This window comes from Dromaius novaehollandiae, chromosome 3, assembly GCF_036370855.1.
Source record: "Dromaius novaehollandiae isolate bDroNov1 chromosome 3, bDroNov1.hap1, whole genome shotgun sequence".
NCBI classification, from domain to species: Eukaryota; Metazoa; Chordata; class Aves; order Casuariiformes; family Dromaiidae; genus Dromaius; species Dromaius novaehollandiae.
In genome coordinates this window covers 24,656,594-24,683,695 of record NC_088100.1, presented here as the reverse complement: position 1 = coordinate 24,683,695, position 27,102 = coordinate 24,656,594, and the positions used below count along the sequence as shown (strand labels likewise).

The window sequence follows — 27,102 nt, the reverse complement described above, 5'->3', positions numbered from 1 at the left end:
AACAATTCCAACTGTATATATTCCACCAGGTTTACTGCTGGCAAAGTAGTAACTGTAAAATTCAGCTGCATATTGAGGTTAAGTGGTGCACAAGAGACAGAAAACAATTAGCAAAAATTTCTGATATGAGTAAGATTATGTGCATGAGTAATGATCAAGACTAGTGATTTCAAAGAGAGCACTTGCAGGTTACTACATGTTAGAGCAAAGGTTCTTGCAGCTGTGGCAAAGTCTGGACTTGAATTGAGGGGAAAGACATCATTACTCAAGTAAAGAAATATAAACAGAATTACCATTTTGAGGCATACGGCTAAACTGAGTACTTGAGTCATCTGATTATTTTAAAACTTACCCTTTCTCAGTCACTCAGAGTTTAGATTCCTGACCTTTCTGTTTTAACTGCCACCTAAAGTTTTATCATCCTATAGTGTGGGTACTGTGGGTGAAATCTTCGTCATGCAATCACTGCAAATTTGCTAGAGCCAGCAGTGAAACCAGAATATAGTTCTCATCTTGCCTCTATTTTGCAAACTATCTTTCTTATTTCTTTATGACAGAAAAAGTAGTACTTGGTAATTATAGTATGTGAACTGTATTTTCTGAGTGGTTCTCATAAATGAGTTAAAAATATGCACTACAATAATAGGGTTAATAGTGACTTTATCTATACTAGTGTTTTAAATGTGTCTCAGACATGTCTCCTCTTGCTCTGGAGACAGTCACATGTGAGAGATCTCCTCCATATGCTAGAACATAGTGTTCGCATGCAGCCTGCCTACTGGGAATGGTCCTTGGCCCATGACGATTGCCCAAGAATTATATGCGAAAATGCTGCCTGGCCTGAAGTGAAACTTTGCCAGGGACAAGTCAAAGAAGTTATCAGTATAGACAATTGCATTCTAGATTTGTACCCTAACACTGTTTCAGTTGTGTGAAGAGAGATGTACCCAGTTATGTCTGTAATGTCAGCCATCATGGGGCCAGAGACGTCGGTTAAAAATAATCAGTTCTTTTTTACTGCTCCTTTCACATGGTTCCTCTTACCTCATTTTTATGTCATGAATGGTGTTTTAGTTATACCTGAATGCATATTGAAAGATACTGCTATCTAACTTGTTGATCATCAGGGTAGTAAAAATATCTATAACATTTAGTAAAGTACAACGCCTTTACAGCTGGATGTCTAAAAGTGCATGCTAACAATGTATGAAACAAAAATGATGACCAAAACCTTAAGCATAAGTATTCAGTATTTAAAAAAGGAAAGTTGTAGTTATTAGCTATTTTTAGTGTGATTGTGTCTTTTGCACTAGATATCTACAGTCACATTAGGACATTAGGCCATATAAGAATATCACGGTAAATTATCTTTTCCTGTGTATTAGAAACCAATTGGTTACTTGCTTTTGTACAAGTATCTACATTTTGGAAATAAAAACACACTTAAAATGTGCCTATTTTCTGATGAAAAAGCACAAGTCATTTATTTAACATAAAAAAGAAATTAGCTTTCTAAATTCATTTTCTGACAAAAAAAGCGCAGAAGACTATTTTGGGATATTATTGCTGTGAAAATTTAAAAATAAGCAAAAGGAGTTTTCCACCTACGTAACCAATACTAAATCATTTCTCATAGTTCTTGTGCTGTATTTGTGTACAATCAAAAACACATTTGTGTTAGCTCAGGGATTTGAAAAATCACAGAAGTTAGTATTGTTGATTTTGTCTTACACTGAAATTTCTCAATAAAATAACAGAGTAAATAACAGCTCAACATTTAGTTTGGAAACAGACTTGCATATCTCTGATGAAGTATGAAATGATATCTTTCTTTGTTAAAACTGACTGTAAAAAAAGATTATTGCAGGCTCAGAGTCTGAAACAAAAGGTTACAGATTGGTTTAATACCTCAGTTCTGCCTTTGATATCTCCAGACAGGAGAGAACAGAGCAGAATGGGGTTTGCCCCCTCCAGCCCCACTTCTGTGATGATTTCGGAAAAGACACCTGTGACTGAAATGGCATAGTCTTTGAGTCATGAAAAATAATCTGAGGTTATGAAATCTCTGAAGATAGTAGTGTATAAATAATAAATTCATTCCAGATAAGCTCACAAAACTAAAAAGGAAAGAAAAGACTATAAAATGCTTTAAGGGTGGTAAAATATTCTATATTTCATTGAACTGCAAAATCAAGAAAGATATTTTTACAGTGATATGTACCCCAGTAGATGGAAACATTTTTGAGAAACTATTTACCATACACAGCTAACTTTGAAAGTATTGTGTGAAAATAAACTACAATACCTCAGATACTTAAATTTGATGTCCAGTTTTATACTGTGATTTTTGTTTCTACCAGGTGTATGATGGAAAAGACAGTTCTTCCCGCTCTCTGGGAGCCTTCACCAAAGATGACATGGTGGGAGTTATCCTTAATAGCACCTCTAACCATTTGTGGATAGAATTTAATACTAATGGATCCGATACTGACCAAGGATTTCAGCTCACTTACACAAGTAAGTAGCTCACAGATATGGTCTGATTTACTGTTTTGTGGAGAGATATATATTTCTCAGTTGCAGTGATTTCTTATGAAATGCTGAAAAGTATTTTCTAGTCTATACTGTGTTTGTGAGATTGAATTTTTATTGCCTACACTGCTGGATAGGTATATTTTAAGCATATTATTAAAAGCAAAAATGTAACCTTTCTAGATTAGGAAAGCATTATTGTTTTGAAGACTTAGCAGTGGGGGTTGAAAATGAGTGAATTGTTATGTATTGTGAGTTGAATATATTAATGTTGCAGCAGAAGATTCCTGCAGAGCTAGATCTTTCAAAACGAATACTCAATTTGTGCAGTCAAATTAAAAAAATAAAGGACAAATGTGACTAAAAAGAATAAAGTGTGTTTCAGTGCACACTCTCAACGTTTTTGGACTTCTTGTTGGGATCAGACTGGAGCAGGCTGGAAGGAGACCTGAGTGAACAGGCAGGACAAGAATTTTCATCTGCTTCACAGTCAGGATGATCAGGAGACTGGGATTACAAGGAAGATTCTGGGGGTCACTTGCCCCACAGTTTGAGTGTGATTAATTAAAAATAATTTAGCTGGTGAAACAATGACAACTTTAAAAAGTATTCCTGAGCTCTGGAGATAACTAGTTTGCTTTCAACACATGTAAAGAGATATTTTGTCTAGGCTTTAAGGAATCTCCAAGTACCCTTTGCCTTTTATTTATTGACTTTTACATCAGCTTCCATGAGCTACTATAGAATCCCGCAGAAGAGAACACCATGCTTCAAGTTTGTCTTAGGGTATTTAACAGAGCTGTGGCACAGAAATGGAATCATCCCTCTTTCATAAAACATCAGTGCGTCTGCTGGCTTTCCCTTTGGATTGGAGGCCTGCTCTAGAATAAGCAGAAATCTGTCACTTTCCCTTCTGTTTCTGCTATGCCTGATAAATCTGAAATCTCATCATGCTACCTTTAAAGGAAAAGAAGGATACTCTGGCTAGATGAAATGTCTTCTTCAAGTATTCTGTGTGTTTTTTCTTTTTTTTTCTTTTTTATTTCCTATGTAGAGGGTATACTTTTTCATTTTATGTTTCAGAGTCCAGAAGGAACCACAAGGCATATCTACTCTGATTTGCCTATACAAACCATAGAATTTTTCCTTTGTGGAAAGGAATGAAGCATTTGTTCTAAAAATAATCTTATTTTAAGGACATTTAGTTCAAGGGTGGTCTATGAGTTTCTTTTGAGTACTGCTATAGTGATCAATTCCATGTACTGTTTAGAAATAGCTTTTTACTTCAAGATGGAATTTGCTTAATTTTTGCATCCATTAGCTAGATTTTGTTACATTTCTGCTTGCAATTCTAATAAAACTTTCTGTCCTGTACCAACTTTTGCTGTGTAAGCTAGCATAGAGTACTTCATGTCTTAATTTTTTTGCCTCAGCTGTTTGATCATTTTTGAATCTCTGTTTTAAGTTCTTTCAAGTATTTTCATGTTTCCTGAAGTTTGTACACAGAACTTGACACACTATTCTAGTAGTCATCTTAGCAAGACTGTGTATAGAGGCAAGATGACTTTCCTACTTCTACTTAAGAGTTTCCTTTTTTTGTTGCCAAATACATTTATTATATCATATGTGATCATTTTGCAGCAATTTACGTTGAAATGTTTATCTTTGGCTGCCCACTCTCACATGATATAATCCCTTATTTGTAAATACAACCTAATTTCTTACTTTTCATATGTATTTTCAGGAAGCCAAATTCAAGAAAATACATTTGTGAGACACTGACCATTTAACCAGATGGTTTACATCAACTGTGACAATAACCTATATTCTTTGTTATTTCAAAACCCTGCAGTGTGGGACTTCTCACCATTTATAAACAAATACAAGCTTAAGATGCATTCCTTTGGGATGCTTTGAAACATGGCCACAGCGTTCACTCCCGTTCTTTTTGCAAAGGATTTCAGTCCTAGCAGTACTTTGAAGATGAGACATACCAGAAATGGCTGTCATTGTTGCATGAGATTGGGCTTTGCGATGCAGTTCCGATGCAGTTACTAAATGAATGTATCTGTTTTGTGTTTGGTGTATACAACAAATACCAAATGACAATTATCTGTTTAGATTAATCAAGCTGTAGTTTACAGCTGGAATTAGCTTCCTGAAAGATTACTCTGCAGTTTATTCAGCCACTTATCAGATTGAAATATAATGCCAGATACTTTAAAACTGCTGGAATAAAGAAAAAAGATAGAGTGCTAAAATGTGGTTACACTGAAGGAATTGGAAATAAACATGCTAGAATGAATGAAATTTCCTAATGAATATTATAAAACTGTTAAAAGAGCTGGAAAGAGTGATGATTTAATAAATCTAGTGGTAAAGCATTCTGGTTATCTCCTAGCTGATTGCTGAGTTCTGGCTGCTAAAAAGGGATATATCAGCTGCCTTTAATTGTTGGGTTTAGTGCTTTTTTCCCATTAATCCTATAGAAATTAAGAATAGTACAGCTGAGAAATTTGAATTTTAGAACCACTGTAATATATTATTAAAAAGACTAACCTCAAGGTTATTATTCCAGTTCTGTGCAACTGCTTTCTTATCCTTTTTAACATGTTAATTCTGTGGATGATGCTAAATTTACAAATACAACAATAGAAAAAGCTAATGATCTGTGAGAACTGAAATGTGGAAAAAGAAACTTTTAGTTCTATTTTCAGTATCTTATTAGTGAAATAATAAAACAATTCTATAAATTTAGAATCTGGGTAGTTTGATAAATTGCAGAACAGAAGCAGGTCTTGAAATCTGTGAAGGATTCAAGTTCTAATGAAATCTGTTATGTAGGAAATTGTTTCAGGGTAAGAACAATGGTGAATGAAGACTAGGAATTATAGTAATTTCATTCTTTAATCAGTAACTATGAGAAGTCTTGAAGGAAATGGGATTAGCACACTGGATAGAGAATATTTTATGGAAAAAGATTGTGCTGAAATCTGTAATCTCTTAAGAAACTAAAACATATTGTGGTTGACTGAGTGTCAAAGTGACAAAGCTAAAGTGATTGTGTTTAAGGAAACTGCTTCAGAGAAGTTGAGACAGTAGTTAACACTGTTAATATCTTAGCCTGAGCTTGATGGGGAAAGTATGTATGACTGAGAGTCAATGAAACTGTAATTTGAGCACCGTCAGAATCTGAATCTAGCAGAGAAGGAAAAACAACAGAAACAAAGAGGATAAGTTGTCTATTTCCTGTAAGACAAGTCTATGTAAAACCAATTCCTTAAAATTAGGGTAGAAATTTGTTAGAGTGAAGAAGAGTGAATGTCTATTCTCATTTATTGTAATGACTTCTACACTGGTATCAGGGGAATTACTGTGATCACTCATACCTCACTGCTGAGGAAATGACAACAAAAGCTTGATGGGATGGAAGTTTTTACCTAAGGATGGTGTTTTAAAACTCTTTTGTATGCAAAAGATGTGGGAAGTAAAAGATTCTTCCAATAAGAGAAATCAGTGGATTATTTTATTCTTAAGAATGAAGCCAAAGATGGAAAGTTTCCTGTATGTTGTGTCCTACTCCTTTTAAATAGTGTTTACAAAAATATCAATGTCCCCCCCCCCCCCGCCCCGTCTTTTTCTTTTAACCAGCGGGCAAGATGTTTAAAAGTCCAAAGAACATAAAAGGATTTTTAATATGGTTTTAATTTCCTAAGAGTGGACTTCAGTGCAGCTCCACATGTAAAAATATAAGCTTACACATGTCATAACCACAAGTGATTTTGGTGTGATTTTGATTTGCTTAGATGAGAAAACGTCAGTACTTCTTTCATAATTTCAGTTTTGTGTTTTTGGGAGAATTTTTTTTTTCAATCTATCTAGTTAAGACTTTTCTCCTTGAGACAGCCCTCGTTCTTGTGGGGAAGTGACGTAGCCGTAGGTGTTCCCACAGCTGCGCCTACCTTTCCTGATCAGCAGGAAGATTTTGCCGTGTAAAGGTGCCAGTGCTCTGTGCTATCTCGTCAGTAGTATTTGACCTTGAAGCAACATTCAAATTAAAATGAAATCTTACTGATGCCACAGAGTAACAGACAGTAAAGGCAAAACATAGTTGTTTGGTAAAAGTAGCAGACTGCAACTTTAAATGAAGAGCAATGCAATACAGCCTGTGAATAATAAGCAGGGCAGTCTCCCCGCAGTGTCTAGGTGCTTTACTGTCACAGTCCTGGCACAAGAGGAGTTTTAATGTGGGCTGGCTTCTGCCTGATGTTCACTCGTAATGTGGAGAACTGTACTAACTGCAAACATTCCTCTCACTTGTGTCCCAAGTGCTTTCTTACTACTGTTATTTAATCCTCATTCATTGGATATGTTCTCACCTTTTCTTAGATATCGGGAAAAACAAAAACAGCCCCTCCACACGTTATACCAGGTCATGCACAAGTGTTCTCTGATGCTGTGAGAGCTCCATAATGCTGAGTGCTCCGTGATCTATATGGAGTTGTACAGGATCTCTCTTTTATGCCTGTTCATATTCACATCTTCCAAATGATATCCTGAAGTTAATAGGCTGCCATGTGGTTATCTGTATGTTTCTTGTTATACTTTGGATTTTACTGGTACTGTGATCACTCTTAACTCCTGCAAAAATTTCTGCTACAGTAATTGTATTTAAGCGTCTCCTATTTGTTGCACTTAGACATAAATATTGAAATTACTTTCACAATTTCTGTTTGTCAGTTGCTGTGCAGTTGGTTATCTTTTACAGCCATTGCTGTTTAGTTGTGTTTTACAGTCATGCTGTACATGTACAAAATTCGTAGAAAGAAACTAAAAATATAGACACAATCTTCACATTTCAAAATAGACACTACAGCAAAAGACAGTGCCTGTGCTTCCTGAGCAAATCCTTTTCCACCCTTGTTTTTTCTCAGTAGAAGTTCCCACATATTTGAGGAGAAAAAAAAACCCCAAACCTTTGGCTTCACAGTATTGGCTAGAATTTTCAAACCTCATTTCTTTTCATGGTCCTGAAGATATGTGTCTACTTTCATGATACAATCCATCAGTGTCCTCAGAAAATATTCTCAAGTTGTGATGTGCCAGGAACATTACCACTATGTAGAGTTGCTCTTTGGCCTCTCCATAGACCTGATGGCTTTCACCAAGTTCCTTGAACTTTTCAATTTTGAATTAGGACTTGCATGAAATTCTATCAAATCTATCCAGAAGAAAAAAAAAATTAGGATTATTCATGGTTTGGGTTTTTTAAAAATGCATTTTTAATATTTTTATTTGTATTTATCATCCTCTGTATTTAGTATGTATATTTAGCACTTGTACAATATTCTTTTCATTGATTTCAAGATACACACTCCAGATGGAGAAAACAGGTTGTGAAATACATTTCTCAGACATGATACACGGGTTTGGTATTCGTACAATTCTGTTATTGCTAAAGGTTTAGTTCTAATTTTCATTTTTAAGTTCTGAGTTATAAACATTTTCTATGCCTACATCTTTCAAGGACTGGGGAAAGGTAGAACATGGAAGGTGAATCTAAATTAGATACATTTAGATAAATGTTTTATATGTAGAAATTAATTTAGCAGAATCCTGAATTGAAATTTAATTCAGTTCATTTCCTGTTATACAGTACTTAAAAATGTTAGAAGAATGTCAGTGAAAATAATGTTCTGAAGCTACAGACTCGGTGAATTATCCTTGCACACAAACAGACTCAAATTCTGAAAATAGTGGCTTTGCCTCAGGCCATATTTTGTCAGTTGAGCAGAATAAGCCAATAATGAAAAGAAGCTCTTGTAGTTTCTTTTCAATTACTAATTAGAGAACCTTCACACACTGCAGTAAAAATGTAAGACAAAAGTAAAAGCAGACAAACAAAAGGCATAAATCATTAAATGAATGTGTGCCAACCTATATATAATATGTAAAGACATTCATAAGCCATTTTAATAGCAGCAAATTATGTCTAACCCCAGGTTAATCTAAACTACATTACATGCATAGAAAAATTATGCTAAAAGAAAGTTAAAATTGCAAAACTGAGAACTAAGAATTCAATAAAAGTCAAAATTAAGATCCATTTGAAATTTTAATGCAGCCTACTTATGCACATGAATTATGATACCCTGTTTAATAACATGATCATGTTTTATTGTTTCATTTTTTTCCCCATGAAAGGAAACTATCTCCTGCTTCCAATATGTTCAATACCTACATAATCTAGCCTCATTCTTAAAGCCATGTTTCACTTACGCACTGAATGATATATCTATTCAGGTGAACATGATCAAGGAACATTTATAAAATCTTATTCTGTGAAATCAGAAGTTTTCACAAGATTAAGATGAATTTACATTCATTAAATCTTAAAGCATAGAAAAAAAAAGAGTCATTCAGTATTTTCAGTACAAAGTCTTTCCTGGGGTTTTCCATTTGGTGAATTTCAAAATATCTGTGGTTTTGCTTTTGTTTTTGTTTCTTCCATTCAGAATGAAATTAGATTCAGTTTGTTAAGGACTGCATTAAACACTTCTTCCTCTGTGTGGTTCTACCTAATCGAAGAAGAGATTTATCAAATTGTACAGTCTAAAAAATAAATTGCATAAAACTAGTACTTAAGGAGTTTGTTTTTAAAAGCAAAAAAACCCTGATGCTTATTATGTACCTATTTGCTTGTTTACATGTCAAGTTTTTGCCTGGAATCAAAGTTCCAATGCCCCCAAACTGAAGAACCCCCCCCCCCCGCCCCTTCATCTTATTACCAAGTGAACAGAAAACATGAAGACTTCTTTTGCAAATCTAAAATATTCAGAGTATGCATGTAATTTAAGCATATATTTCATATCATCATAATCAGTATTGTGTGATATGTATTTTTAAAGACATATTTTAACTTTCTGAAACTTGCTTGCAAAGAAAGAAAATCAGATTATGATTTTTTTTTTAAAAAAGCTATAGATTAATCCAGAAAGCTTATAATTAAAAAAGAAAATTATGTCAACTTAGGATATGTCAGTCTTGCAATACTCCATATTTTTAAGGTTGTTTGTCACTTTTCATTGAAAGACTCTTTTAATCACCAATGAGACTGTTGAGTTTAACTTCTAAGGACAGCTTTGGTAGACAGAGTAGCTGCCAAATAGTATTTTTTTTTTCCTGAAATGGGAACTAGGAAAAGCATTTTGTTTGGTGCACATTAAGAATTGTGTTAACCTTTTCATTGAAGAGTTATACTATCCCACGCTTTGGAGAAGAAAATGCTGTCATGCTGACATTTGTGTTCTAGTTTGGACTTTTACCCATCCCAGGAAAATTTACCCAAACTTGTGAAGGTATAAATTTTTAGGTAGCTAGATTTTACATGTAAAGCACTTGAACGAGTCCAACCTTATGAATGAGTGCTCAAAAGTACTGTTCTTTAATGAGCACTCTCAGTGGTTCTGTGTTGGGATGGAAGTGAATGCTTTACCTTGTGTTGTCTGTGCTGTCTTGTAAGTAGTCTGAGAAAGCAAGGATAGTGCTGTTTCATTGCAATACCAAGGAAATGGAAGCCAGACTGGGGGAGGAGGGAAGAAGAGAGAAGGAAAAGAATAGATTGGCACCTCTCATGTTTCCATGATTGCAGTTTGGAATGAGGGAAGCTGGAGTGCCAAACCAAGGAGGCTGGAGCAGAAGTGGAGCAGGCAGGAAGAGGATCTCAGAGTACAGGGTAAGATTAGATTTGAGCAGGGCGAGCTCTGCAAGAGACATGGGAAGCATGCAGAGTGGAGATTTGAGACTGCGTTGGCAAGAAGAAGGTTGGAAGAAAGTATAGAATGAAACAACTGGGAAAGGGAGAAGTCACAATAAATAGAAGAGTAACAGTGTTAGGATAAAGGTACTGGCAAAATAGCATATGATCATTAGACTGTTATCTCAAAAAACACTTGGAGTGAAATCCAGGCTTGTAAGTGAAGTAGATATAATGCTTAAAATTTATATATTGTAAATATGCAAACACAAAATGAATAACAAAGAGGGTTTTTTTTAAACCCTGTGAACATTTCAGAAGAAAAATATTTTATTTAGTTCCCAGCAATTACATACTTTATCATACTTGAATCACTGAAATTATCCCTGTGTGCATGGGATTAGAAAGAAGAAAGATGTTAGCTATCTCTTATTTTCAACTAAGGAAAAAAAAAGTTGTGTGGGGTTTTAGAACATGTGAAAAGGTAATTTGTTAGACGTTATTCTAATTTGGTTCTGATAATTGCCAGCTATACCCTGTAGAAGGACTCTTGCCTTTCTTTGTATGGGCCAGAGATTCTCATCCAGTCTAAAACTACTATGTTTCCCTGTTGTAATTTCATAGCTACTATAAAGAAAAAAAAGCTGCTTTTTAAAATCTTCCTGCTATAAAGTTTAAAATAGTATTATTCTTTGAAGGTGGAAAAAAATGAGGGGAGTAGCAGAGATCATCATAGGTGTCCTGATGCACATGTTGTTTTACATTTATATTGAAATTATATTGTCAGCATATGAAAGTAAGTTTTTCAGTAATGCTTATTCAAGTAGGCATCTTAGGCATATTTGTTTCTGATCTGCTGATGGTTGCATCCTATCTATAGTAAGTGATTTAAATTTGCAAATAAGTTTCAACTAAATTCATATCAGAAATGCTGGCCTAAAGATTATGTTACTTTAATATTAAACAGGTGATGACATTTGAGGCACTATTTCTAAGAGCTTAATGAGAATATAGCACGACAATGAATTTTTCGATGAAGTGGCTTAAAGGACAGAACTTGTCTATCACCTCAACCTGAATTTTTTCTCTCCTGATTTTCTTCCATCTATTTCTGTAAAGCCATTATAAATAGACTTTGCCATTATACGTTTGTGCAATTGTGCTTAAAGAGTTTTAATTGGAATTTGTCCCCAAAGCATGCACATTTCCTCCACTTTTCACAAAGATTCCTGTTGCTTTGTTGAATGTCCTTCAACATAACATAGGACTTATCTTAATAATCATTTGCTCTTGGAGGTACTTTTCTAAGTTCTACATGAGTAAAAAGTGACATTACTGACAATTTCTTCCCACTTTTGTGGTTACCAAAATTTTCCCACCACCAGAAATTCCTGTCTGAAAGATTATGACTCTCGAAGAGAACTGCCAGTATCTTACTGTTCTCTTCTGGGTTTCTTGCCTACTTTGGCCTCCTGTTGGTTGCTGAATGTTTATTTCTCAACCCTATCTGTTTTGGGAAAGAGAAGCTGCAACCAATTTGTCAAGATGGAGATCTGTTTAACAGAATGAGTATGAGATATGGGCAACCACTACCATCATTATCCAAATAACTGTCTTATTGTTAAGCAGTGCCTTAAGTCAGGTAGCTGATCTGCACTTGAAAACCTAGAATGATGGATTTCTTTCTTGCAGTCTCCTTCTTGCTGCAATTCTAAGCCTAAGATTAAGGTCTTTTAGCTGCTTCATTGCTGATTTGTGGACTGTTAAATTTATGGAAAGTATAAGCTATAGCAACCTAATTATAAAATCTAAGCAACACAAATGTAAAGACATCATTATTCAGTTCCTTACTTCACATACTGTTAGACAAAAGCAACATAAATGTGTGTAAATTCTCTTCCAGCTTTTTTAAAATTAGAGATTACCAGTCATTTGTGTATGCCCCAAGACGAAAATTTGAGTTTAGCTTTTCTCTGGCTGACTTTTTATCTTTATGAATACCATTGAAATGATGTCTTCTAAGATAACTTATATGAAATATATTACATAACCATTTGTTTTGTTTTGAAATGAAACAGAGTTTTCAAAATTATATGAACTTTCAGGGGAAAATAAAGTATTTATCCAGAACTCACTTGGTAGGATTTTATCAGGTCTGGTGCAGGAATGTGACTATTTTCTCCTTTCTCTTCATTTTATTAAATGATTTTAACTTAATTATTCTGTATTCAACAGATCAAGACCCAGGTTATTGCCCTAGAATCTACTTCTTTTTTTATGTTTTTATCTTCAGAGATTGGCAATAAGTAAGCAACAAGTTTGTCAGTCATTAGAGCAATATATTTCTAATTATTTAAAAATGTAAAAAATCATTTAAATGTAAACTCAAGATTATTCATTTAAAACTTCATATATAGTATTAAAATTACCCTGCTAAAACTTTCTATATATGATATATGAATAAGATTAGGAATTCATATATACAGCAAAATACTATAAGGAAGACAGATAATTAAGGAAGATGAATGCTACAAACCAATTCATTGTTACTCTTGCCACTTCCATAATGTTACTAGCTGATGAAAGTTGCTTAATGAATGGTGACAGGTGGACAAAATTGTTGCACTTCTCGTTATCCAAGATGCTTACCACAGGATATCTAGAACTTGATTTTAAGACATGTTGGGCATCAGTACCACTAACCGGGGCTACAGGAGTTGTGAGCAGATTGTCTCCCTGCGCAATGTGTGAAAGAATGAGCACAGTTGCAGAGGATGGGGGTCTTTACTGTCAGTCCTGTCTAAACCGCAGCATTTTTTATAAATCTTGTACAGATCTTTTTCTATGTATCAATTTGTTATGCAGGAAAAAAATTCTTATGTCTCACTGAAGAAGAAATGCTTAATGTTCATGGTGATTTGAATGCTCTAAGAGTGAATATTCTAGAAAGGACTATGAGAAAATGAATGGAGTTGTAGTCACTGAAGGATTTGGTAGGTGTCAGGCAAAGGAACCAGATAGATAATCCCATAGAAAAAAAGTATTTTTCACATTATTTCTTCTCTTTTCTTCCCCCCGCCCCCCCCCCCCAAAAAAAAAAGCTCAAACCCAGTACCCTTCTCACAAGTAACCTACAGAATATTTTTAGGTACTGACCATATCAGCCGAAGGTGGCTTAGGCATGGAATATTCCTAAAAGATACCTCTCTATGGACACTTAAAGTTGGGGTTCTTAAACTTAGACTGGATCCCACCATTAATCCCGGCCTTTATTACATTGAGTATATATTATAATTTATTATTCATTTGCTTGCCGATTTCAAAACTTACTTGTATGCTTTCTATGCATGCACTGTAATCATCTTGATACAGACCCATGTATTTGCATGCCCATCGCTCCTTTTGGTGCTACTTCAGCTTGCAGATTTGTTATTTATTACAAGAATTTTGTTTTGATAAAATGATCATATACAAAAAATGTCTTCTCTTATCTGTTTACATTTGTCTAATCTGTTTTTTAAATTTATAAACACTGTCTTTTGTATGTGTGGATGCTATGACTGAAAAGGGATCATAGAAGAAAAATGTGCGTTGAAATTGTCAGGAAAAGCTTTGAAAACTTGGTGTAATAAACTTATAACCATTTAATTTCTTTTTTCATTTTATGTTCAAAAGACCTTTTGTTGAGAACATGTATTTATACCACTTTTTAAATCATGGATGTTTTCTTACATGCTGCTTTTGTAAAGAAAAACTACTGAAATTCCCATTGGAATGTATTATTCGTTTAAAGACTGCCTCATCAGCATGGTCAAATGTCAGTTGGTGTAGGCTTGCAAAAGTTTCGAGGAATTAAAAGTGTATGTCTTAGTTTACAAAAGATAGTTATATATATAGAGGCAGGTATCATTACTTCTAGTGAACTGTTTCTGCTGTACAAGCATATAGAATTATATCAGTTTATCTTAAAAATTTGACTCATTTGTTCTCTTTCATATGGCTTGTGTTAGAATGTAAAATACTTAATCACCAATATACAAAAAAATTCCAGGCCCCCTGCTAAATCTTTATGGATCCAAGAGAAAGAGGGAGGCCTGGAACTGCTTTTGTACTAATGCATACAGACCATGCTCAATTGCCGTCCCAGGCTCTTTGCAAATTAGTAATCTAAACTACATCTGGTAGTAATCTAAATGGAGCAGAGCAGCACCCTTCCCTCTTGGTTGCCTGAGATGCTCTTGAAACCCCCTGTTTCCATTATTCTTCTCTTTAGCAACGGTTGTAGAGTGATGGATAAAAGGTGCAACCAAGTTCCCAGAGGTTTGCTGAATAAACAGAACACTCACAAAATGAGTGTTTTCTGATACCTCACTGTAGGCATGTTATCCAAACATTTCTCTTTCTACAGTTTTTCTATAATTCTAGTCATGTAAAGATTTTGTAATTGGTATGTTTCAGCACATAATGTAGACTGCTTTTTTTTCTCTACAGCTGTAGGTTTCAATATCATATAAACGATTCCAAGCCACAATGAGAATACCAGGAACTCTCATTTTGAAATTGCATTCATTTAATTAAATAGATTAAATTAGGGATATTTAAGATGCAACAACTGCTGAATATTTATTGACATTTACATGCATTTTGAAAGCCATTACAGTCCCAGAACATTAACTCAAGTACCATTTCTTACTTTTAATTACTTTTTGGTAGTTCAGAGATGATTCTGTGTAAAACACAGATTATGTTTATGAGCTTAAATTGCTTCAGATTTCGATAACCTAAAAGAGTTCTTGATCTTTTCTGTTTTCACATTACCTTACTTTTTTAATGTGAAGATGACTTATTATAGCTGCATTTGTATTTTGAGGTGTGTACTGAATTAGTATTTTCAAATGTGCGTTTGCCCTTTTTGCTTTTGTAGTTATCCTAAAATATTTTGCCACATCATTTTCTCAAACTTCAGATACATTATGCGTAATTTATGAGCTCTGTTTTCTCTGAAAGACTGAAACAAAAAGACAACAGTACCTTTTCTGCTAGCAGGGCGCAGGCCATACTTATGTTGTAGCATGTACTAAGATGATTAGAGATTACTGAGCATTCTTTAGAGTCCCATGGGTGGTGCTTTTAGTCCTTTAGTGCTTAAAATGAGAGCTCCAAAACTCTTTCACATTCAGAAACTTAAAACCCCTCATGGCTCGTCTTGTGATATACAGGGATTGGTGATGTTGCTATTTTAATAGTATGTCCCCTTATGTAACAAACATCAGTATTTATAGGAAATAATAATTTATAGGAAATAATATGAGCACAGAAGCTGGACTTTTGTTTCCACTTGTAGTTTCCTGATTAGAGAATGCCCACAGCTACAGCTTCAGCTGATTCCTGGTTAGGCGGTATCAGGATCCTATTCAGTTTTTGCTAGGGAAAGGTTGTGCAGGCCTTCTAGAGTAAGAACAAGAATGATGGTGACAGGCCAAAGGGCCTGCTCCCAAGCCCTGGCTGAAGTGATCACCCTTGGCATGTCAGAAGCCTCGACCCAGATGGAGCTCCTGGTGGAGGATGGGGTTGTCTGGTTCTCAGGCTGATGGAAGCAATGGGAGCCTCACTTGCGGTGGATGTGCACCAGCCGAAGCAGTAAGCTGCCAGGTCAAGGAGCTACAGGAGGTTGTAGTGTCAGGGGAGATTAACAGGACATTGCCCAGGTCTTTAAAGAGACCTTGCAGAGACACAGATGTAACTCCCACATTGCATATCTCACACTGTAAGGAAGAACACCTCAGGGCTATGCTCAAGCAAGCAATGGATGGGGACCGTCAAGGTGGGGAAGGCTGGAAATGTGTGATTTCTGGCAACAAAAAGGAGGTACCTGCTGTCAGGGAGCAGCGAGGGCCAGCTGCACCCAGTGGGGTGGGGAGCTTGGTGCAATAACACAGCCAGCAGGGTAGCAGCCTCGCCAGCCAGAGCCCGTCCTACCACTTCTGAGTGAGGCAAGCAGAGCAGGCCCAGGGATGGCAGCCGGGATCAACTGAGAGTCCAAATCCTCAGGTGAGTCCATGGTAACAACGCAGGTCCAAAATCAAGCTGGGAAGTCAAGCTGGATCAGGTCCAGTGAGGATAACGAGGATCAGACACACTGCAGAGATTGTTGGCAGGTTCTTAGCAACAAGGCAGGTTCAAGGGCAAGCTGGCAAGTCAGTCCACAGGTCAGGATGTGAACAAACCAGGTCCATGGCCAGGTATAGGCAAACTTGTGATGGAACTGGAGATAGGCACACCTATGTGTAGCTCAGGTAGGAACTGAAGTCCAGAGCTGAGCTTAACAGAGCTCCTGGGCCATTCAGCAGGGAGTGTGTGCAGAGGCCTCAGTTCAATCTAGTCAGGATCATTAAGGCCTGTTAGTGCACTCAGTGTCTCACTGTAGCCAAACTAGTGAGATAAGGTTTGAATAAGTGGGTAGAAGTAAAGTGGGTAGAAGATTGGCAGGACCATCAGGCACAAAGGTCCAAGATTCAGCTGGCAGTCAGTCACTAGTGGCACTGGGACCAGTATCATTTAACATCTTTGTTAACGACTTGGATAATGGGATAGAGTGGATCCTTGGCAAGTCTATGGACAATACCTAATCCCCAGTTAGGACCTGTTGATACACTGAAAAGTGGATCTATGGCATTTTATGGCAAATAGCTATACAGGACTGAACAGTTGTTCTGGATCAGACTTAAAACCACTTAGAATCCTGAAGTTGTTGGAGAAATTTAAATTGCTGATTACTGTGAACGAAAGTATATAATCTAGTATCAAAATTAACATCTATGTGCTCTCATTCATTCTCTGGAGGCACCTGTTATTCTTGATATAAAAGGAACCTGCTTTCCTTATTTAGGCACCTAAATTAGAGATCTTAGTTTTGCAAATACTCCAACTGGCATTTGTCTTCTTAAAATGTCTTTGCAGTTTTATCTGGTAGGCTTTCTTGCTTGAGTTCATACTGCAAATTGAAAGGCTCAGAGTCCACAGGAGGTACAACTTTGATTCATGCTTTCTTTGAATTTGTGAGAAAAAGAAGTGCTCCTCACCCTCCTTTTTTCTTTCTTTTTTTTTCTTTTTTTCTTTCTTTTTTTTTTTTTTTTTTAACAGCTTAGTGATTATAGCATTCCTTTAGGTTGGATCGTATCCGGGGATATCATATCATATCTGTAATGAGTGATCTGTATCATATCTAGATCTATAATGACCTATATCATACCATATCTATAATGATCTTTTCCATGATCGTTAAAAATGAATCTGTACAGCATCAGAATACCCAGCAGTGCAAATTTGACCTGAATCTGGCATGAATGCATGACTGAATTCCTGTAAAATTAGCTGGAGCATGTGGAAAGAATCTTATGAAAGTTTTGGGCTTTTATGCCAGCTTTATGTATGGCTTGGCATAAAGTCAGAATGGCATTACAAATAATAATTAATCCAATATAAAGCTTGCAAATAAAGTTAACCTGTCAAAAATTGTTGAACAATTTTGAGCAAGCAGAGTGAATTTGTAGCAGATCAGTGCTTTGCACCATGTGGCCACAATATTAAGCACCATGATGTTACATTTATTGTACTGTCAGTTCAGTTATTTCTGGTTTTAAAACTGTCCTCTTTCATCTCTTTAGATAAAGTTTTAATTACCATACTATACTTTGGGAGCAGAAAACAGTACCTGTGCCTCTGGTAGAAAGTTGTATCAAAGCATGAATAATATTTACAAAGCCAGAAAGAAAACAAGAATGCATGAAATCTTGCAGCCTAGTTCCTTGGATGCTCATAGGGGATCTATATTCATGTCCCTGATAGCAGTGTTTTTATATGTTCTGATAAGACAGACATAATATAACATGCCTCAGCATTCCTTTGTGTAGGAATTACAAGTCAGATGAGTACTATAGCTAGCAACTCAGAGTATCTTTGTTACTTTTGTCTGTTTTCCGGACTGGTAAGTCTTAATTTTTAATTTTTTTTCTTATGGCTTGTATAGAAAGACTTAGGATTGAACTCTAGGTTAGCATTTCCAAGCAGGGACCAAATATCTGAAGGCTGGTAATGAAATGCATACCTTTTATGTGCCTACATCTTTTTTCTGGTCTGATCTGATTCTAGGAGAATTACTATTTAAAAGTACCTAGGACTTCTCTCAGAAATAGGAATAGGAGATTACTTATTTTCCATATAGCCACAGTAGCTTTACATGCAGTATAAATACACCAAAATGTATATATATTCAGTAAGTGCACTGTATTATTCCTTTCAAAACAGGTGTGGAGAGCATTTACAGGTGTCTCAGAACTTCATCAGCTTTTGCTAAAGCTTTGCTGTACTTTACTATATGGAATCCCTGAGAATGTCCCTTGGGGACATAAAATGAATGCTCACTTCCTCTGCCTGAGTTTATATTGAAGACAGGCATTGGAAGATACACTCCAAGAATGCACTTAGCATGCCCCGCCACTAGTGGACACTACAGCCAGTGCAAAATAAGACCCCTTTAGCACACATAGTGTGGACATCATGTCCTCAGCATTCATACTGCACTACTTACTAATGTTGCCAGAACCATAGCACTCATCATAATGAAACTGAGTTGAAAAAAGTGGTAATTAATAATCTACATGTATTACAGACATGTCAATAATTTGTCTTCCACAAACTGGTATTTCTACATTCCCGATTATTTACATCAAATATGACAGAACAAATCACTTTGGACTAACAGGGTCAGGAGGCAATAGCCAGTCATCAAGATGCATTCTGGTTGGTTTTGTTTTAATTTATCTGGATTTTATTCATTCACTGTTCACATAACCCTGTAGTGAACCTCACGAGTAGAATTATTGTCAGAATTTGGCTGACTGGTGGCTCATTTCAGTGTAACATAAACCAGAGTGCTGTGATTGTACGGAACTCTTCTGACCATATCCCCCCACTGTGAAAGTTCACAGCATCAACTTTAACAAGGTCAAAGCATCAACTTTAACAAGGTCTGTCAGAGCATGTCAACCGTCAGGTTCAACAGCAATATGGCATTTTATGGCAGATGACACCAGAGCATGTACAAGAGTGTCAGGGAAAAATGAATTGGAAAGATATACTCTTGTGTGTGATGGGAAGAAGTGATTCACCTTGTGCTAGTGCTGTTGATAGGTGGAAAAGTCCACATTTGGAGAATGTCACTTCAAGAAGAACAGGAAAAGTGCGTTAGATTTAGAGAGGCGTCACCTACATTAATGATATGTATATTGAAACTTCAAATGGACAAAATCTGCCAGATTTTCATTAAATTTTGATCTGATTGAGCTAGACCGGTCTGAGGTAATGGAGACGAAGAGTCAGGAAGTGATTATTTTACTCTTCTGTTATTGCACCATTAATTGAATTTTATGTTACAACAGAAGTTCTAGCCATATTTTATTTAAGTTTTATATATACAGTTACATATATACACATATGCATAAACACTTGTGTTATGAAAGTCAATATATTTTAACATGAGACTGCTATGATGTTTTATAGACATTCTGCATATTTAATAATATAAATAATTTCAAAACTAGGTTAGTTAGAATAATGCCAAAGACTAGTAAATCATTTTACAGGTTGGGTGTTTTAGTCTGAACATAAGCAAAACCCAATTTTTTTATCTCCTCCTAAATGTCAAACCTCAATCTATATTTTGTATTAATTTCTGTCCTCTAAAAAATTGGTTTTAGAACAAAGATTGCCTGTAAGAGCCCAGGTAAGTTTTTATGTTAATAAAGTAATGTCAAGGTCATTCCATTTCATGATTAATTTCATATCTTTGGAACATACTATATTTAATTCAATTATAGTATTTTAATGTAGTATTAAAGTGATTTTCAACCTGTGACCTATGGGCACTCACAGTTTTCTTGCACAGAGTCTGCAAACATAACCAAGAAAAGCATGCTTATTTTCAATAGGCATAGATTTTCACAGTACTGAGATCTGTAGCTCACTTTGGAAAACTTGTAACAGCCTACAAATCAAAGGAAGTGGAAGACCTCTATGTTAGTGGATACCTGGTGGTATAAGTGAGTGATACAAAAATATGAACTATTTATAAGCTGAAGGAAATAACAGAAAGATCATTTTTTTGACATACTCAGTGCTGTTTAAAAGCAAGAGTAGAGAAAGTGGAGGCAGGCTATTGTAGGCTTCTGTCAAACTTCTGAAGCTTGTGGTAGGAGGTTTTTAACACTCCACATTGCTTAGGTTTCAGGACTCCTCTGGGGTCATTATGGCAGATGGTGGAAAAAAACCAGGCAATTGTATATCTGCCATGTTATACTGCACAAACAGATTGTAAAGAGGTAAGCACATTAAACTTAGTTTTACACCATTCAGGAAGCCCTTATGTTCTGACTGAGAAGATCTGGTGCCTTCTAAAGACTCTTCATCCTACAGAAGCAGCACTGCAAAAATTATGGTTAAAAAAAAAGAGAGAAAAAAGAAAAGAGAATTCTCTGGCATTGCATCATGTATATCCACACGTTTGTACAAAAGTGAATGCAAAGTGGCATATGTGAAAAAATAGCAAGTAAGAATGACAGCTTTATCCCAGCCTTGACTTCTTCAGTAGTGTGGATGGCTGTACAGCAGACTAGAAGAAAGGTTTATGTGTCCATATGTTTATTTGTTTTGTTTCACCCAACTGTCTGTTAGTGTTATGAAAGATACTATGTCTTCCTAACAACCTTACTTTATGTGGTGGAAGGTAGCAGAGAATTAGGCTTTTATGTGGTCGGCTAAATATACATCTGCTTTATAGAAAAGTTATTTCACTACACACACACAAAAGACTCTTTAATCAGAGAAAAATTAATCTGTCAGTTGCATTCCACTGCCAATGATAAACAAATGTCACATTTAGTAAAGGATGGAAAAGTACTTAGAAGCATGTGGCAGAGTAGTGGTGTTACCTTGGCTCAGGCTGCCAAATCAGCGTTAAAATAACATCACAGTTTTTTAGAGTTTTAAGCTAATTTCTGTGTATGTTTAATAAGGAGATTAAACCCAAGAAATATAGCTATTTCTGGTAATGTTCAGCTCACCTGAATGATCTAGTCACCTTGGCTCCCTCCATAGTGAGTGAAGAGAAACAGACCTCTTTAGAATTGCACAGTTCGTTCAATCTATTTTAGGCATCTACTTGAGGATGAGATTAGTCATACCCTGTAAGTGACTATTAACTCTAAAAGGAAATTCAGACAACTGGTTTAGATATAGCTGTTTTATACTGTAGATACTGAGAGCTAGTTAAAATAAATGCCACCCCTTTTGTCTGGAAACTGAGCATGTTTGCTTCTTTTCTACAGCAAAGTGAAATGGCAAGAATGTGCAAACGTTTAACCCAGATACACTCTTTTAGTAAGGGAACAATGCTATGTTTCTATAATCCATTTGCACTTGTAAGTGGTGATTTCCACTTTATGAAAATAACTTGTGATTATACATACTCCTTCTGACACATAGGCTACACCTCTGCTTGTAAACTAAACATTGTCAGGGCATTGGTATGAATACTGAAATGTAGTTGCCTATATTGCTGAAATTTATCAGTCCTAGCATGGTGTTAGCTTGGGCCATCTAGCACTCTCCCAAGCAGTCTTAGGCATAATTTAGTAGATGGTGTGAGCTAAAAACTGTTGCCAGTAGATGGCTTAGAGATAGCCATGCTCTTTTAGAGGGTAAGAAAGCTGAAGGTTATAGTTTTGGTCAGAGCATGCTAATTGGTTTTGGGGCCCTGGCGTTCCTTACTTTAGAAGCATAGATAGAGATACTGGTTCTATGTGATAGAATAGCTTTTTGGGGGGTGAGATTTCTTTCCTGTAACTCTAGATGTTCAAAATTCTGAGCTAACTTTTCATATAAGGAACCTAGGCTCTGTTTATAGTAAATAGAAAAAATAAGTATTTCCATAGGATGTTTGTGCTGACTGATCTTAGGCACATACCTAAATAAGTGTTGATTTGTCCTCTTGAGATTCATATTTCTTTATTGACTATGAAAGTACCCTAAGGTAACTGGCTCAAAGTTAGCCCTTTCATGTGTAGAAGCTGAGTTAGAACAGATGAAACCCAACCTTTGTGTCCAATTTGTGAAAGCAGTAATTTTGCTGTGAGAAAATTTGAATATTCACAGTGTCATTTGGGAATCTCCAAAAAGGTATAAAGTCAGCTTTCTAAAGCTGGCATCAAATAACAAATCTTACAAGTGAAATAGGCATGTAGGATTCTTTCCTTGTGATTTGGATGTACATGATTTAGACATCCAAACTATACTATGTTAAAAAAACAGAAAACAAAATCCTCTCACTGCATCATGAACAAAATCATGATTTCCATCAAATTCTGTTGATTTATTTGTGAGATTCACAGGAGGTGGAGAGTCACACACAAACCAGGCAAAGTTATGTATATTTAGTTAAGGTAATGCAAGTTGAACAGAAATACTGAGAAGAAAACAAAGGCATTTTCTGTTTTCAGAGGACTCAGTTGTAACACAGATTTAGCTTCTGTACAGGAGGAAAAACTAGGTATTAGATGCTCTCTCATTTTTCCAGGAGAATGCTATTTGAAAATGATTGTAGGGATATCTCTTCATATTCACTAGAGGAGAAAATGAAGCCATGCTGTCTTGACACTAGCATGGATGAAACAACCTTTGCATTTCCTTCCTGAATTCCCATTATGGCCTACTGGCTTGCGTATGGAGATTAGATGAGGAGGTGAAGCTCCCACTCAGTGCTAGCTACAGGACTGATACTGCTTCCTTTCCTTTGAATAAAGAAGATTGCAAGAACAGAAGGAGTATTAAATAATAACTTGCTCATTAATCTTTTAAAATAGTGCAAATAATCGCTTTCTTCACTAAAGTAATGTCATAATCCAAAATCAAAGGAATAGTTAGTTCATGCTATTTCAGTTTCCAATATTCCCAAATTACATGCAATTTATCTTTGGTCACTGTGGATGCATCTAATCTAGTTGAATCATGAGAATATAATTTGCACCGAGATTGGATACAGTTCACTGACATTATATTTTGTTTGATATTTTGTTCTGTGTCTTTTTTTCTCCTTCTTTGTCGTTCCCATTTCTGTTTGCAGGTTTTGACCTAGTGAAGTGTGAAGATCCTGGCATACCAAATTATGGCTACAAGATCCAAGACGAAGGGCATTTTATAGACACTGTCATTTTATACAGCTGTAATCCTGGCTATGCAATGCATGGTAGTGGTATTATGACCTGTTTAAGTGGAGACCGAAGAGTTTGGGACAAACCTTTGCCAACTTGCATAGGTAATATGGGTTGTGACAGTGAAAGATTTTTTTCTGGTCATTTAAGAAAAAAATAAGTATTCTGGCTTTCTATATGATATGATAATGATGTATACTATACATGATTTAATTTTTAAGTTATAATTTACTGTGGACATTCAATTATAACTTTGCTGACTGTGAAATGCATTGCTGTCTAGCAGTGGCTAAAAAACTTTTGGGTAACGGTTCTGTCTACAGCAAAGGAAAATATGTATTGCGTATTCACAGGTATAAGGCAAATATATGTCCTTTGTTGATATCTGTTCCCATAAACCCTCAAGCTCCCTTCCATGCCTCAGGCTTTCCAGCACCAACCATTTTGATAATGAAATTTGTGAATTGCCTAGAGTTTTCACTGAGATTAAAATACTCTTTCTTTTTTTTTTTTAATTTGTTAGTTTGTTTATTTGCTACCGCTTTTGTTCAGATGATATCCTGGGTCATTGAGTCTCATATGCTGTCACAGGCAAGAGTAACATATATATTAATTAGACGTTGTTTCAGAATCTCATTAATACGAAGTTAATTTCTGTTTTCCATCCTACACTAGTGGATTATTTGATCTGTTTGCTCCTGAGCTGCTGTTGCCATGATAGAATATCCAGTCTATCAGATCCTAGAGGTAGACTTTTTCTTAAAGCACTATGTCTTCAAGTCTCTGAAACTCTGTTTCATTACAAGCAATACAAATGTTAAACAGAGAAATACTGAGACAGACAAATATCTGAAAACCAGTACAGCCCACTGCACCACTGCGAGGAAGTTTCTTTCTTCCAGTTCTTCTTTCCAGTCCAGCAATTTTCAGTGACTTCCCGGAGCTCAACAAACTTCACATGGAGTTCCCCTGAGAGCTGTGAAAGTATTTCTGTGAGACTTCTGAAGCCTTTTTTTGCCAGCCGTAGGCAGTCCACCAGCTATCTCAAGATTCTCACCTGACCTGCAGCATCCCTGCTTGTTGCCTCTCCCCCATGTTGGGTGCCACGTTGTCTGTTCTAGGAGCTTCCTCCTGCTGAACATATTCACAGACCTGGTTCATTAGCAGCTAAACTTTTTTTGAGCCTTTTGCTCAGATCAGCCCTGCCCTTCATTAAAAGTTGATAGATAATTTTTAGTTACTACCCTTCTGTTAGCTGTGATCAAAAGCAGAAAACATTATGCCTTAGTCATTGTATGCAATCTCATAAAGGCTTTGCAAATGACTGAAGAAAATTTTGCTTAGCCCCAGAAGAAGAGAGACTTTCTCCTGGAGGAGTTTATTCTTGATGATGAAAAGCTGCTTTTGCAAGTTCCATTAGAATGGCAACTGACTTCTATAAGTCTCTTGCTTAAGACGTTCATCATTCAAAACATTCATTTGGCCATACTTCTTGATCGTCTGTTATGGTCTACCTTTTAGAGTTACAATTTAATATTAACAAAAGAAACAACCAAAAAAACCTAAATCACTTCTAATGGTTAAGGTAATACTTTATATAGTGTATTCTTTGAGGTAGTGGTTTTATAGTATGCACATTTTCTGTATGTTGAAAACTATCTTTTTGGGTTTTTGGTCAGAATCACTCCAGAAAGTTTTGCTTCTGGTCTGCTCCTAAAGTGGAAAATTTTGGGGGGATATGAAATATGTAATGCACCCCCTCAAAATCTACATCATGTATTTCATTTCTGAAGGGGTCTTCTGAGCATTTGAAAGCAAATCTGTCAATTAGTTTAAGTTAAAAAAAATCTGTTTTTTCTGAGTTATCTTGAGTTCTTTCATAAATACAGTAATGTATCAGTCATTTCTTTATCTGCAGATCTCTTTCAAGGGGATTATTGCAGTCTGAATTTTCCTATATAATCAAAATTAACTGGAATTTTAGACAAAGGTTATATTTGAAGAACTTATGTTGCAAAATAGCTAAATCATTCATAATTTTATCTTTCTGCTGTGGTTCTATAAATCATATGTAGTGTCCTGAGTGACCATTATGGCAGGATAGGTACTTGTGAAGTCACACTGTTAAGGTAACTAAGGTAGGAATTCAGGGAGGGACATCACTTAACTATGGAGTTACTGGTACTTTGACTCAGTGGCAACCGATTTTCTTACACAGAGTTCCAGTTTCACCAGCTTGTCTTTTTAAACTGGACGGTTAATTGCATGATACTCTAAATAAGCAAAGTAAGCTTGATTTGATTCTGCATATTTTGTGCTGCAGTAAGTCTCTCCACAAAGTTAAAGTAGTAACGATAAAAATGTTCAAAATGAGGTACTGCATACTTTCAAATCCTAGCCTTCTGGTTTATTCTTTCACTTGGTGGGCATATGGCATTTAAATATTTAAATACCTAAGGAAATTACTGGGCAAAACCTAACTGTTTTATGATGGAATTAAGCTTGCAGGTATATATAATAACTTGAAAGCATTAAACAAAAGCACTTGGAAATTATAACAAGAGAAAAAGTGTTTTTAATTACAAAACCAAACTGCATAAGCTCAGAATTTCAGCATTCAGTGGTACTTTAAAAAGCCAAACATACTAGATAAGATGTCTCTGAGGCCTCCAAATATTATGCTTTTTTGCCCTTTGGTGATGATAAAAGTGTGCTTTTGTAGTCCTAGTTATATATTGAACTATTCTCTTTTTTTCAGTAAAATACCTTGGTCACAAAAATACAGTTTTTTACTTCATGACAAGGCAGCAATGAGATCATTTATATCTACATTTCTAACTGGTGTACATATTTTGGTTTGTATGTGTATGTCCTGGTTTATAGCATTGTTTCAGAGATATTAGGCCACTTTTTTACCTTTTTGGAAGATAGAGAGATGTGAAGCAGAGGGAGAAATGGAAGTGCAAAATATTATGGACTTATTAAAAATAAACAGAACAATCCTTATTTATTTTGTAGCTGAGTGTGGTGGTCGAATTCATGCTGCTACATCGGGGCGCATTTTGTCTCCAGGTTACCCAGCACCATATGACAATAATCTTCATTGCACTTGGATTATTGAAGCAGATCCAGGAAAGACGATAAGGTACATACTTAATTCCAATACTTAAATTTTATTGTTCACTTCAGTATTTTGTAAATTATATTCTCTGCCTAACCTACTCATCTTTTCTACACTATTTTATGTTTGTTAACTCCTTCATACATTAATAGAGTTGATGCTTGTGCTGGCATTTGTGAATCCCATTCCTCTAGGGAACCTGGGTGCCTAAGTGGTACATCAGACAGCTAGACATCTGGTTCAGAACTGTCAACTGCATTAGATAATATGGCTCGTAAATCTTTGGTGTGGTAGAGCTGTGCACTGCTATGCCTTTTTCTAACTGTCAACCAGCTAAAATGCTAAGCTGTCATCTGTGACTTCAGATTTCTTCCCCTGAGTTGTTGTAATGCCATTTTTTTTATATCTTACTGCCACATTCAATGTAG

At 35.8% G+C, this 27,102-nt stretch overlaps 1 protein-coding gene across 1 annotated transcript in view; it reads left to right on the top strand.

Moving 5' to 3' along the window:
• The window catches only part of CSMD1 (CUB and Sushi multiple domains 1), a 1,240,345-nt gene that overhangs the window by 964,939 nt on the left and 248,304 nt on the right, over positions 1 to 27,102 (top strand). The window contains exons 23-25 of the mRNA XM_026097018.2: positions 2,361 to 2,517; positions 23,466 to 23,657; positions 26,572 to 26,698. Coding sequence (XP_025952803.2) covers positions 2,361 to 2,517; positions 23,466 to 23,657; positions 26,572 to 26,698 — 476 coding nt within the window. The remainder of the gene's footprint in view (positions 1 to 2,360; positions 2,518 to 23,465; positions 23,658 to 26,571; positions 26,699 to 27,102) is intronic.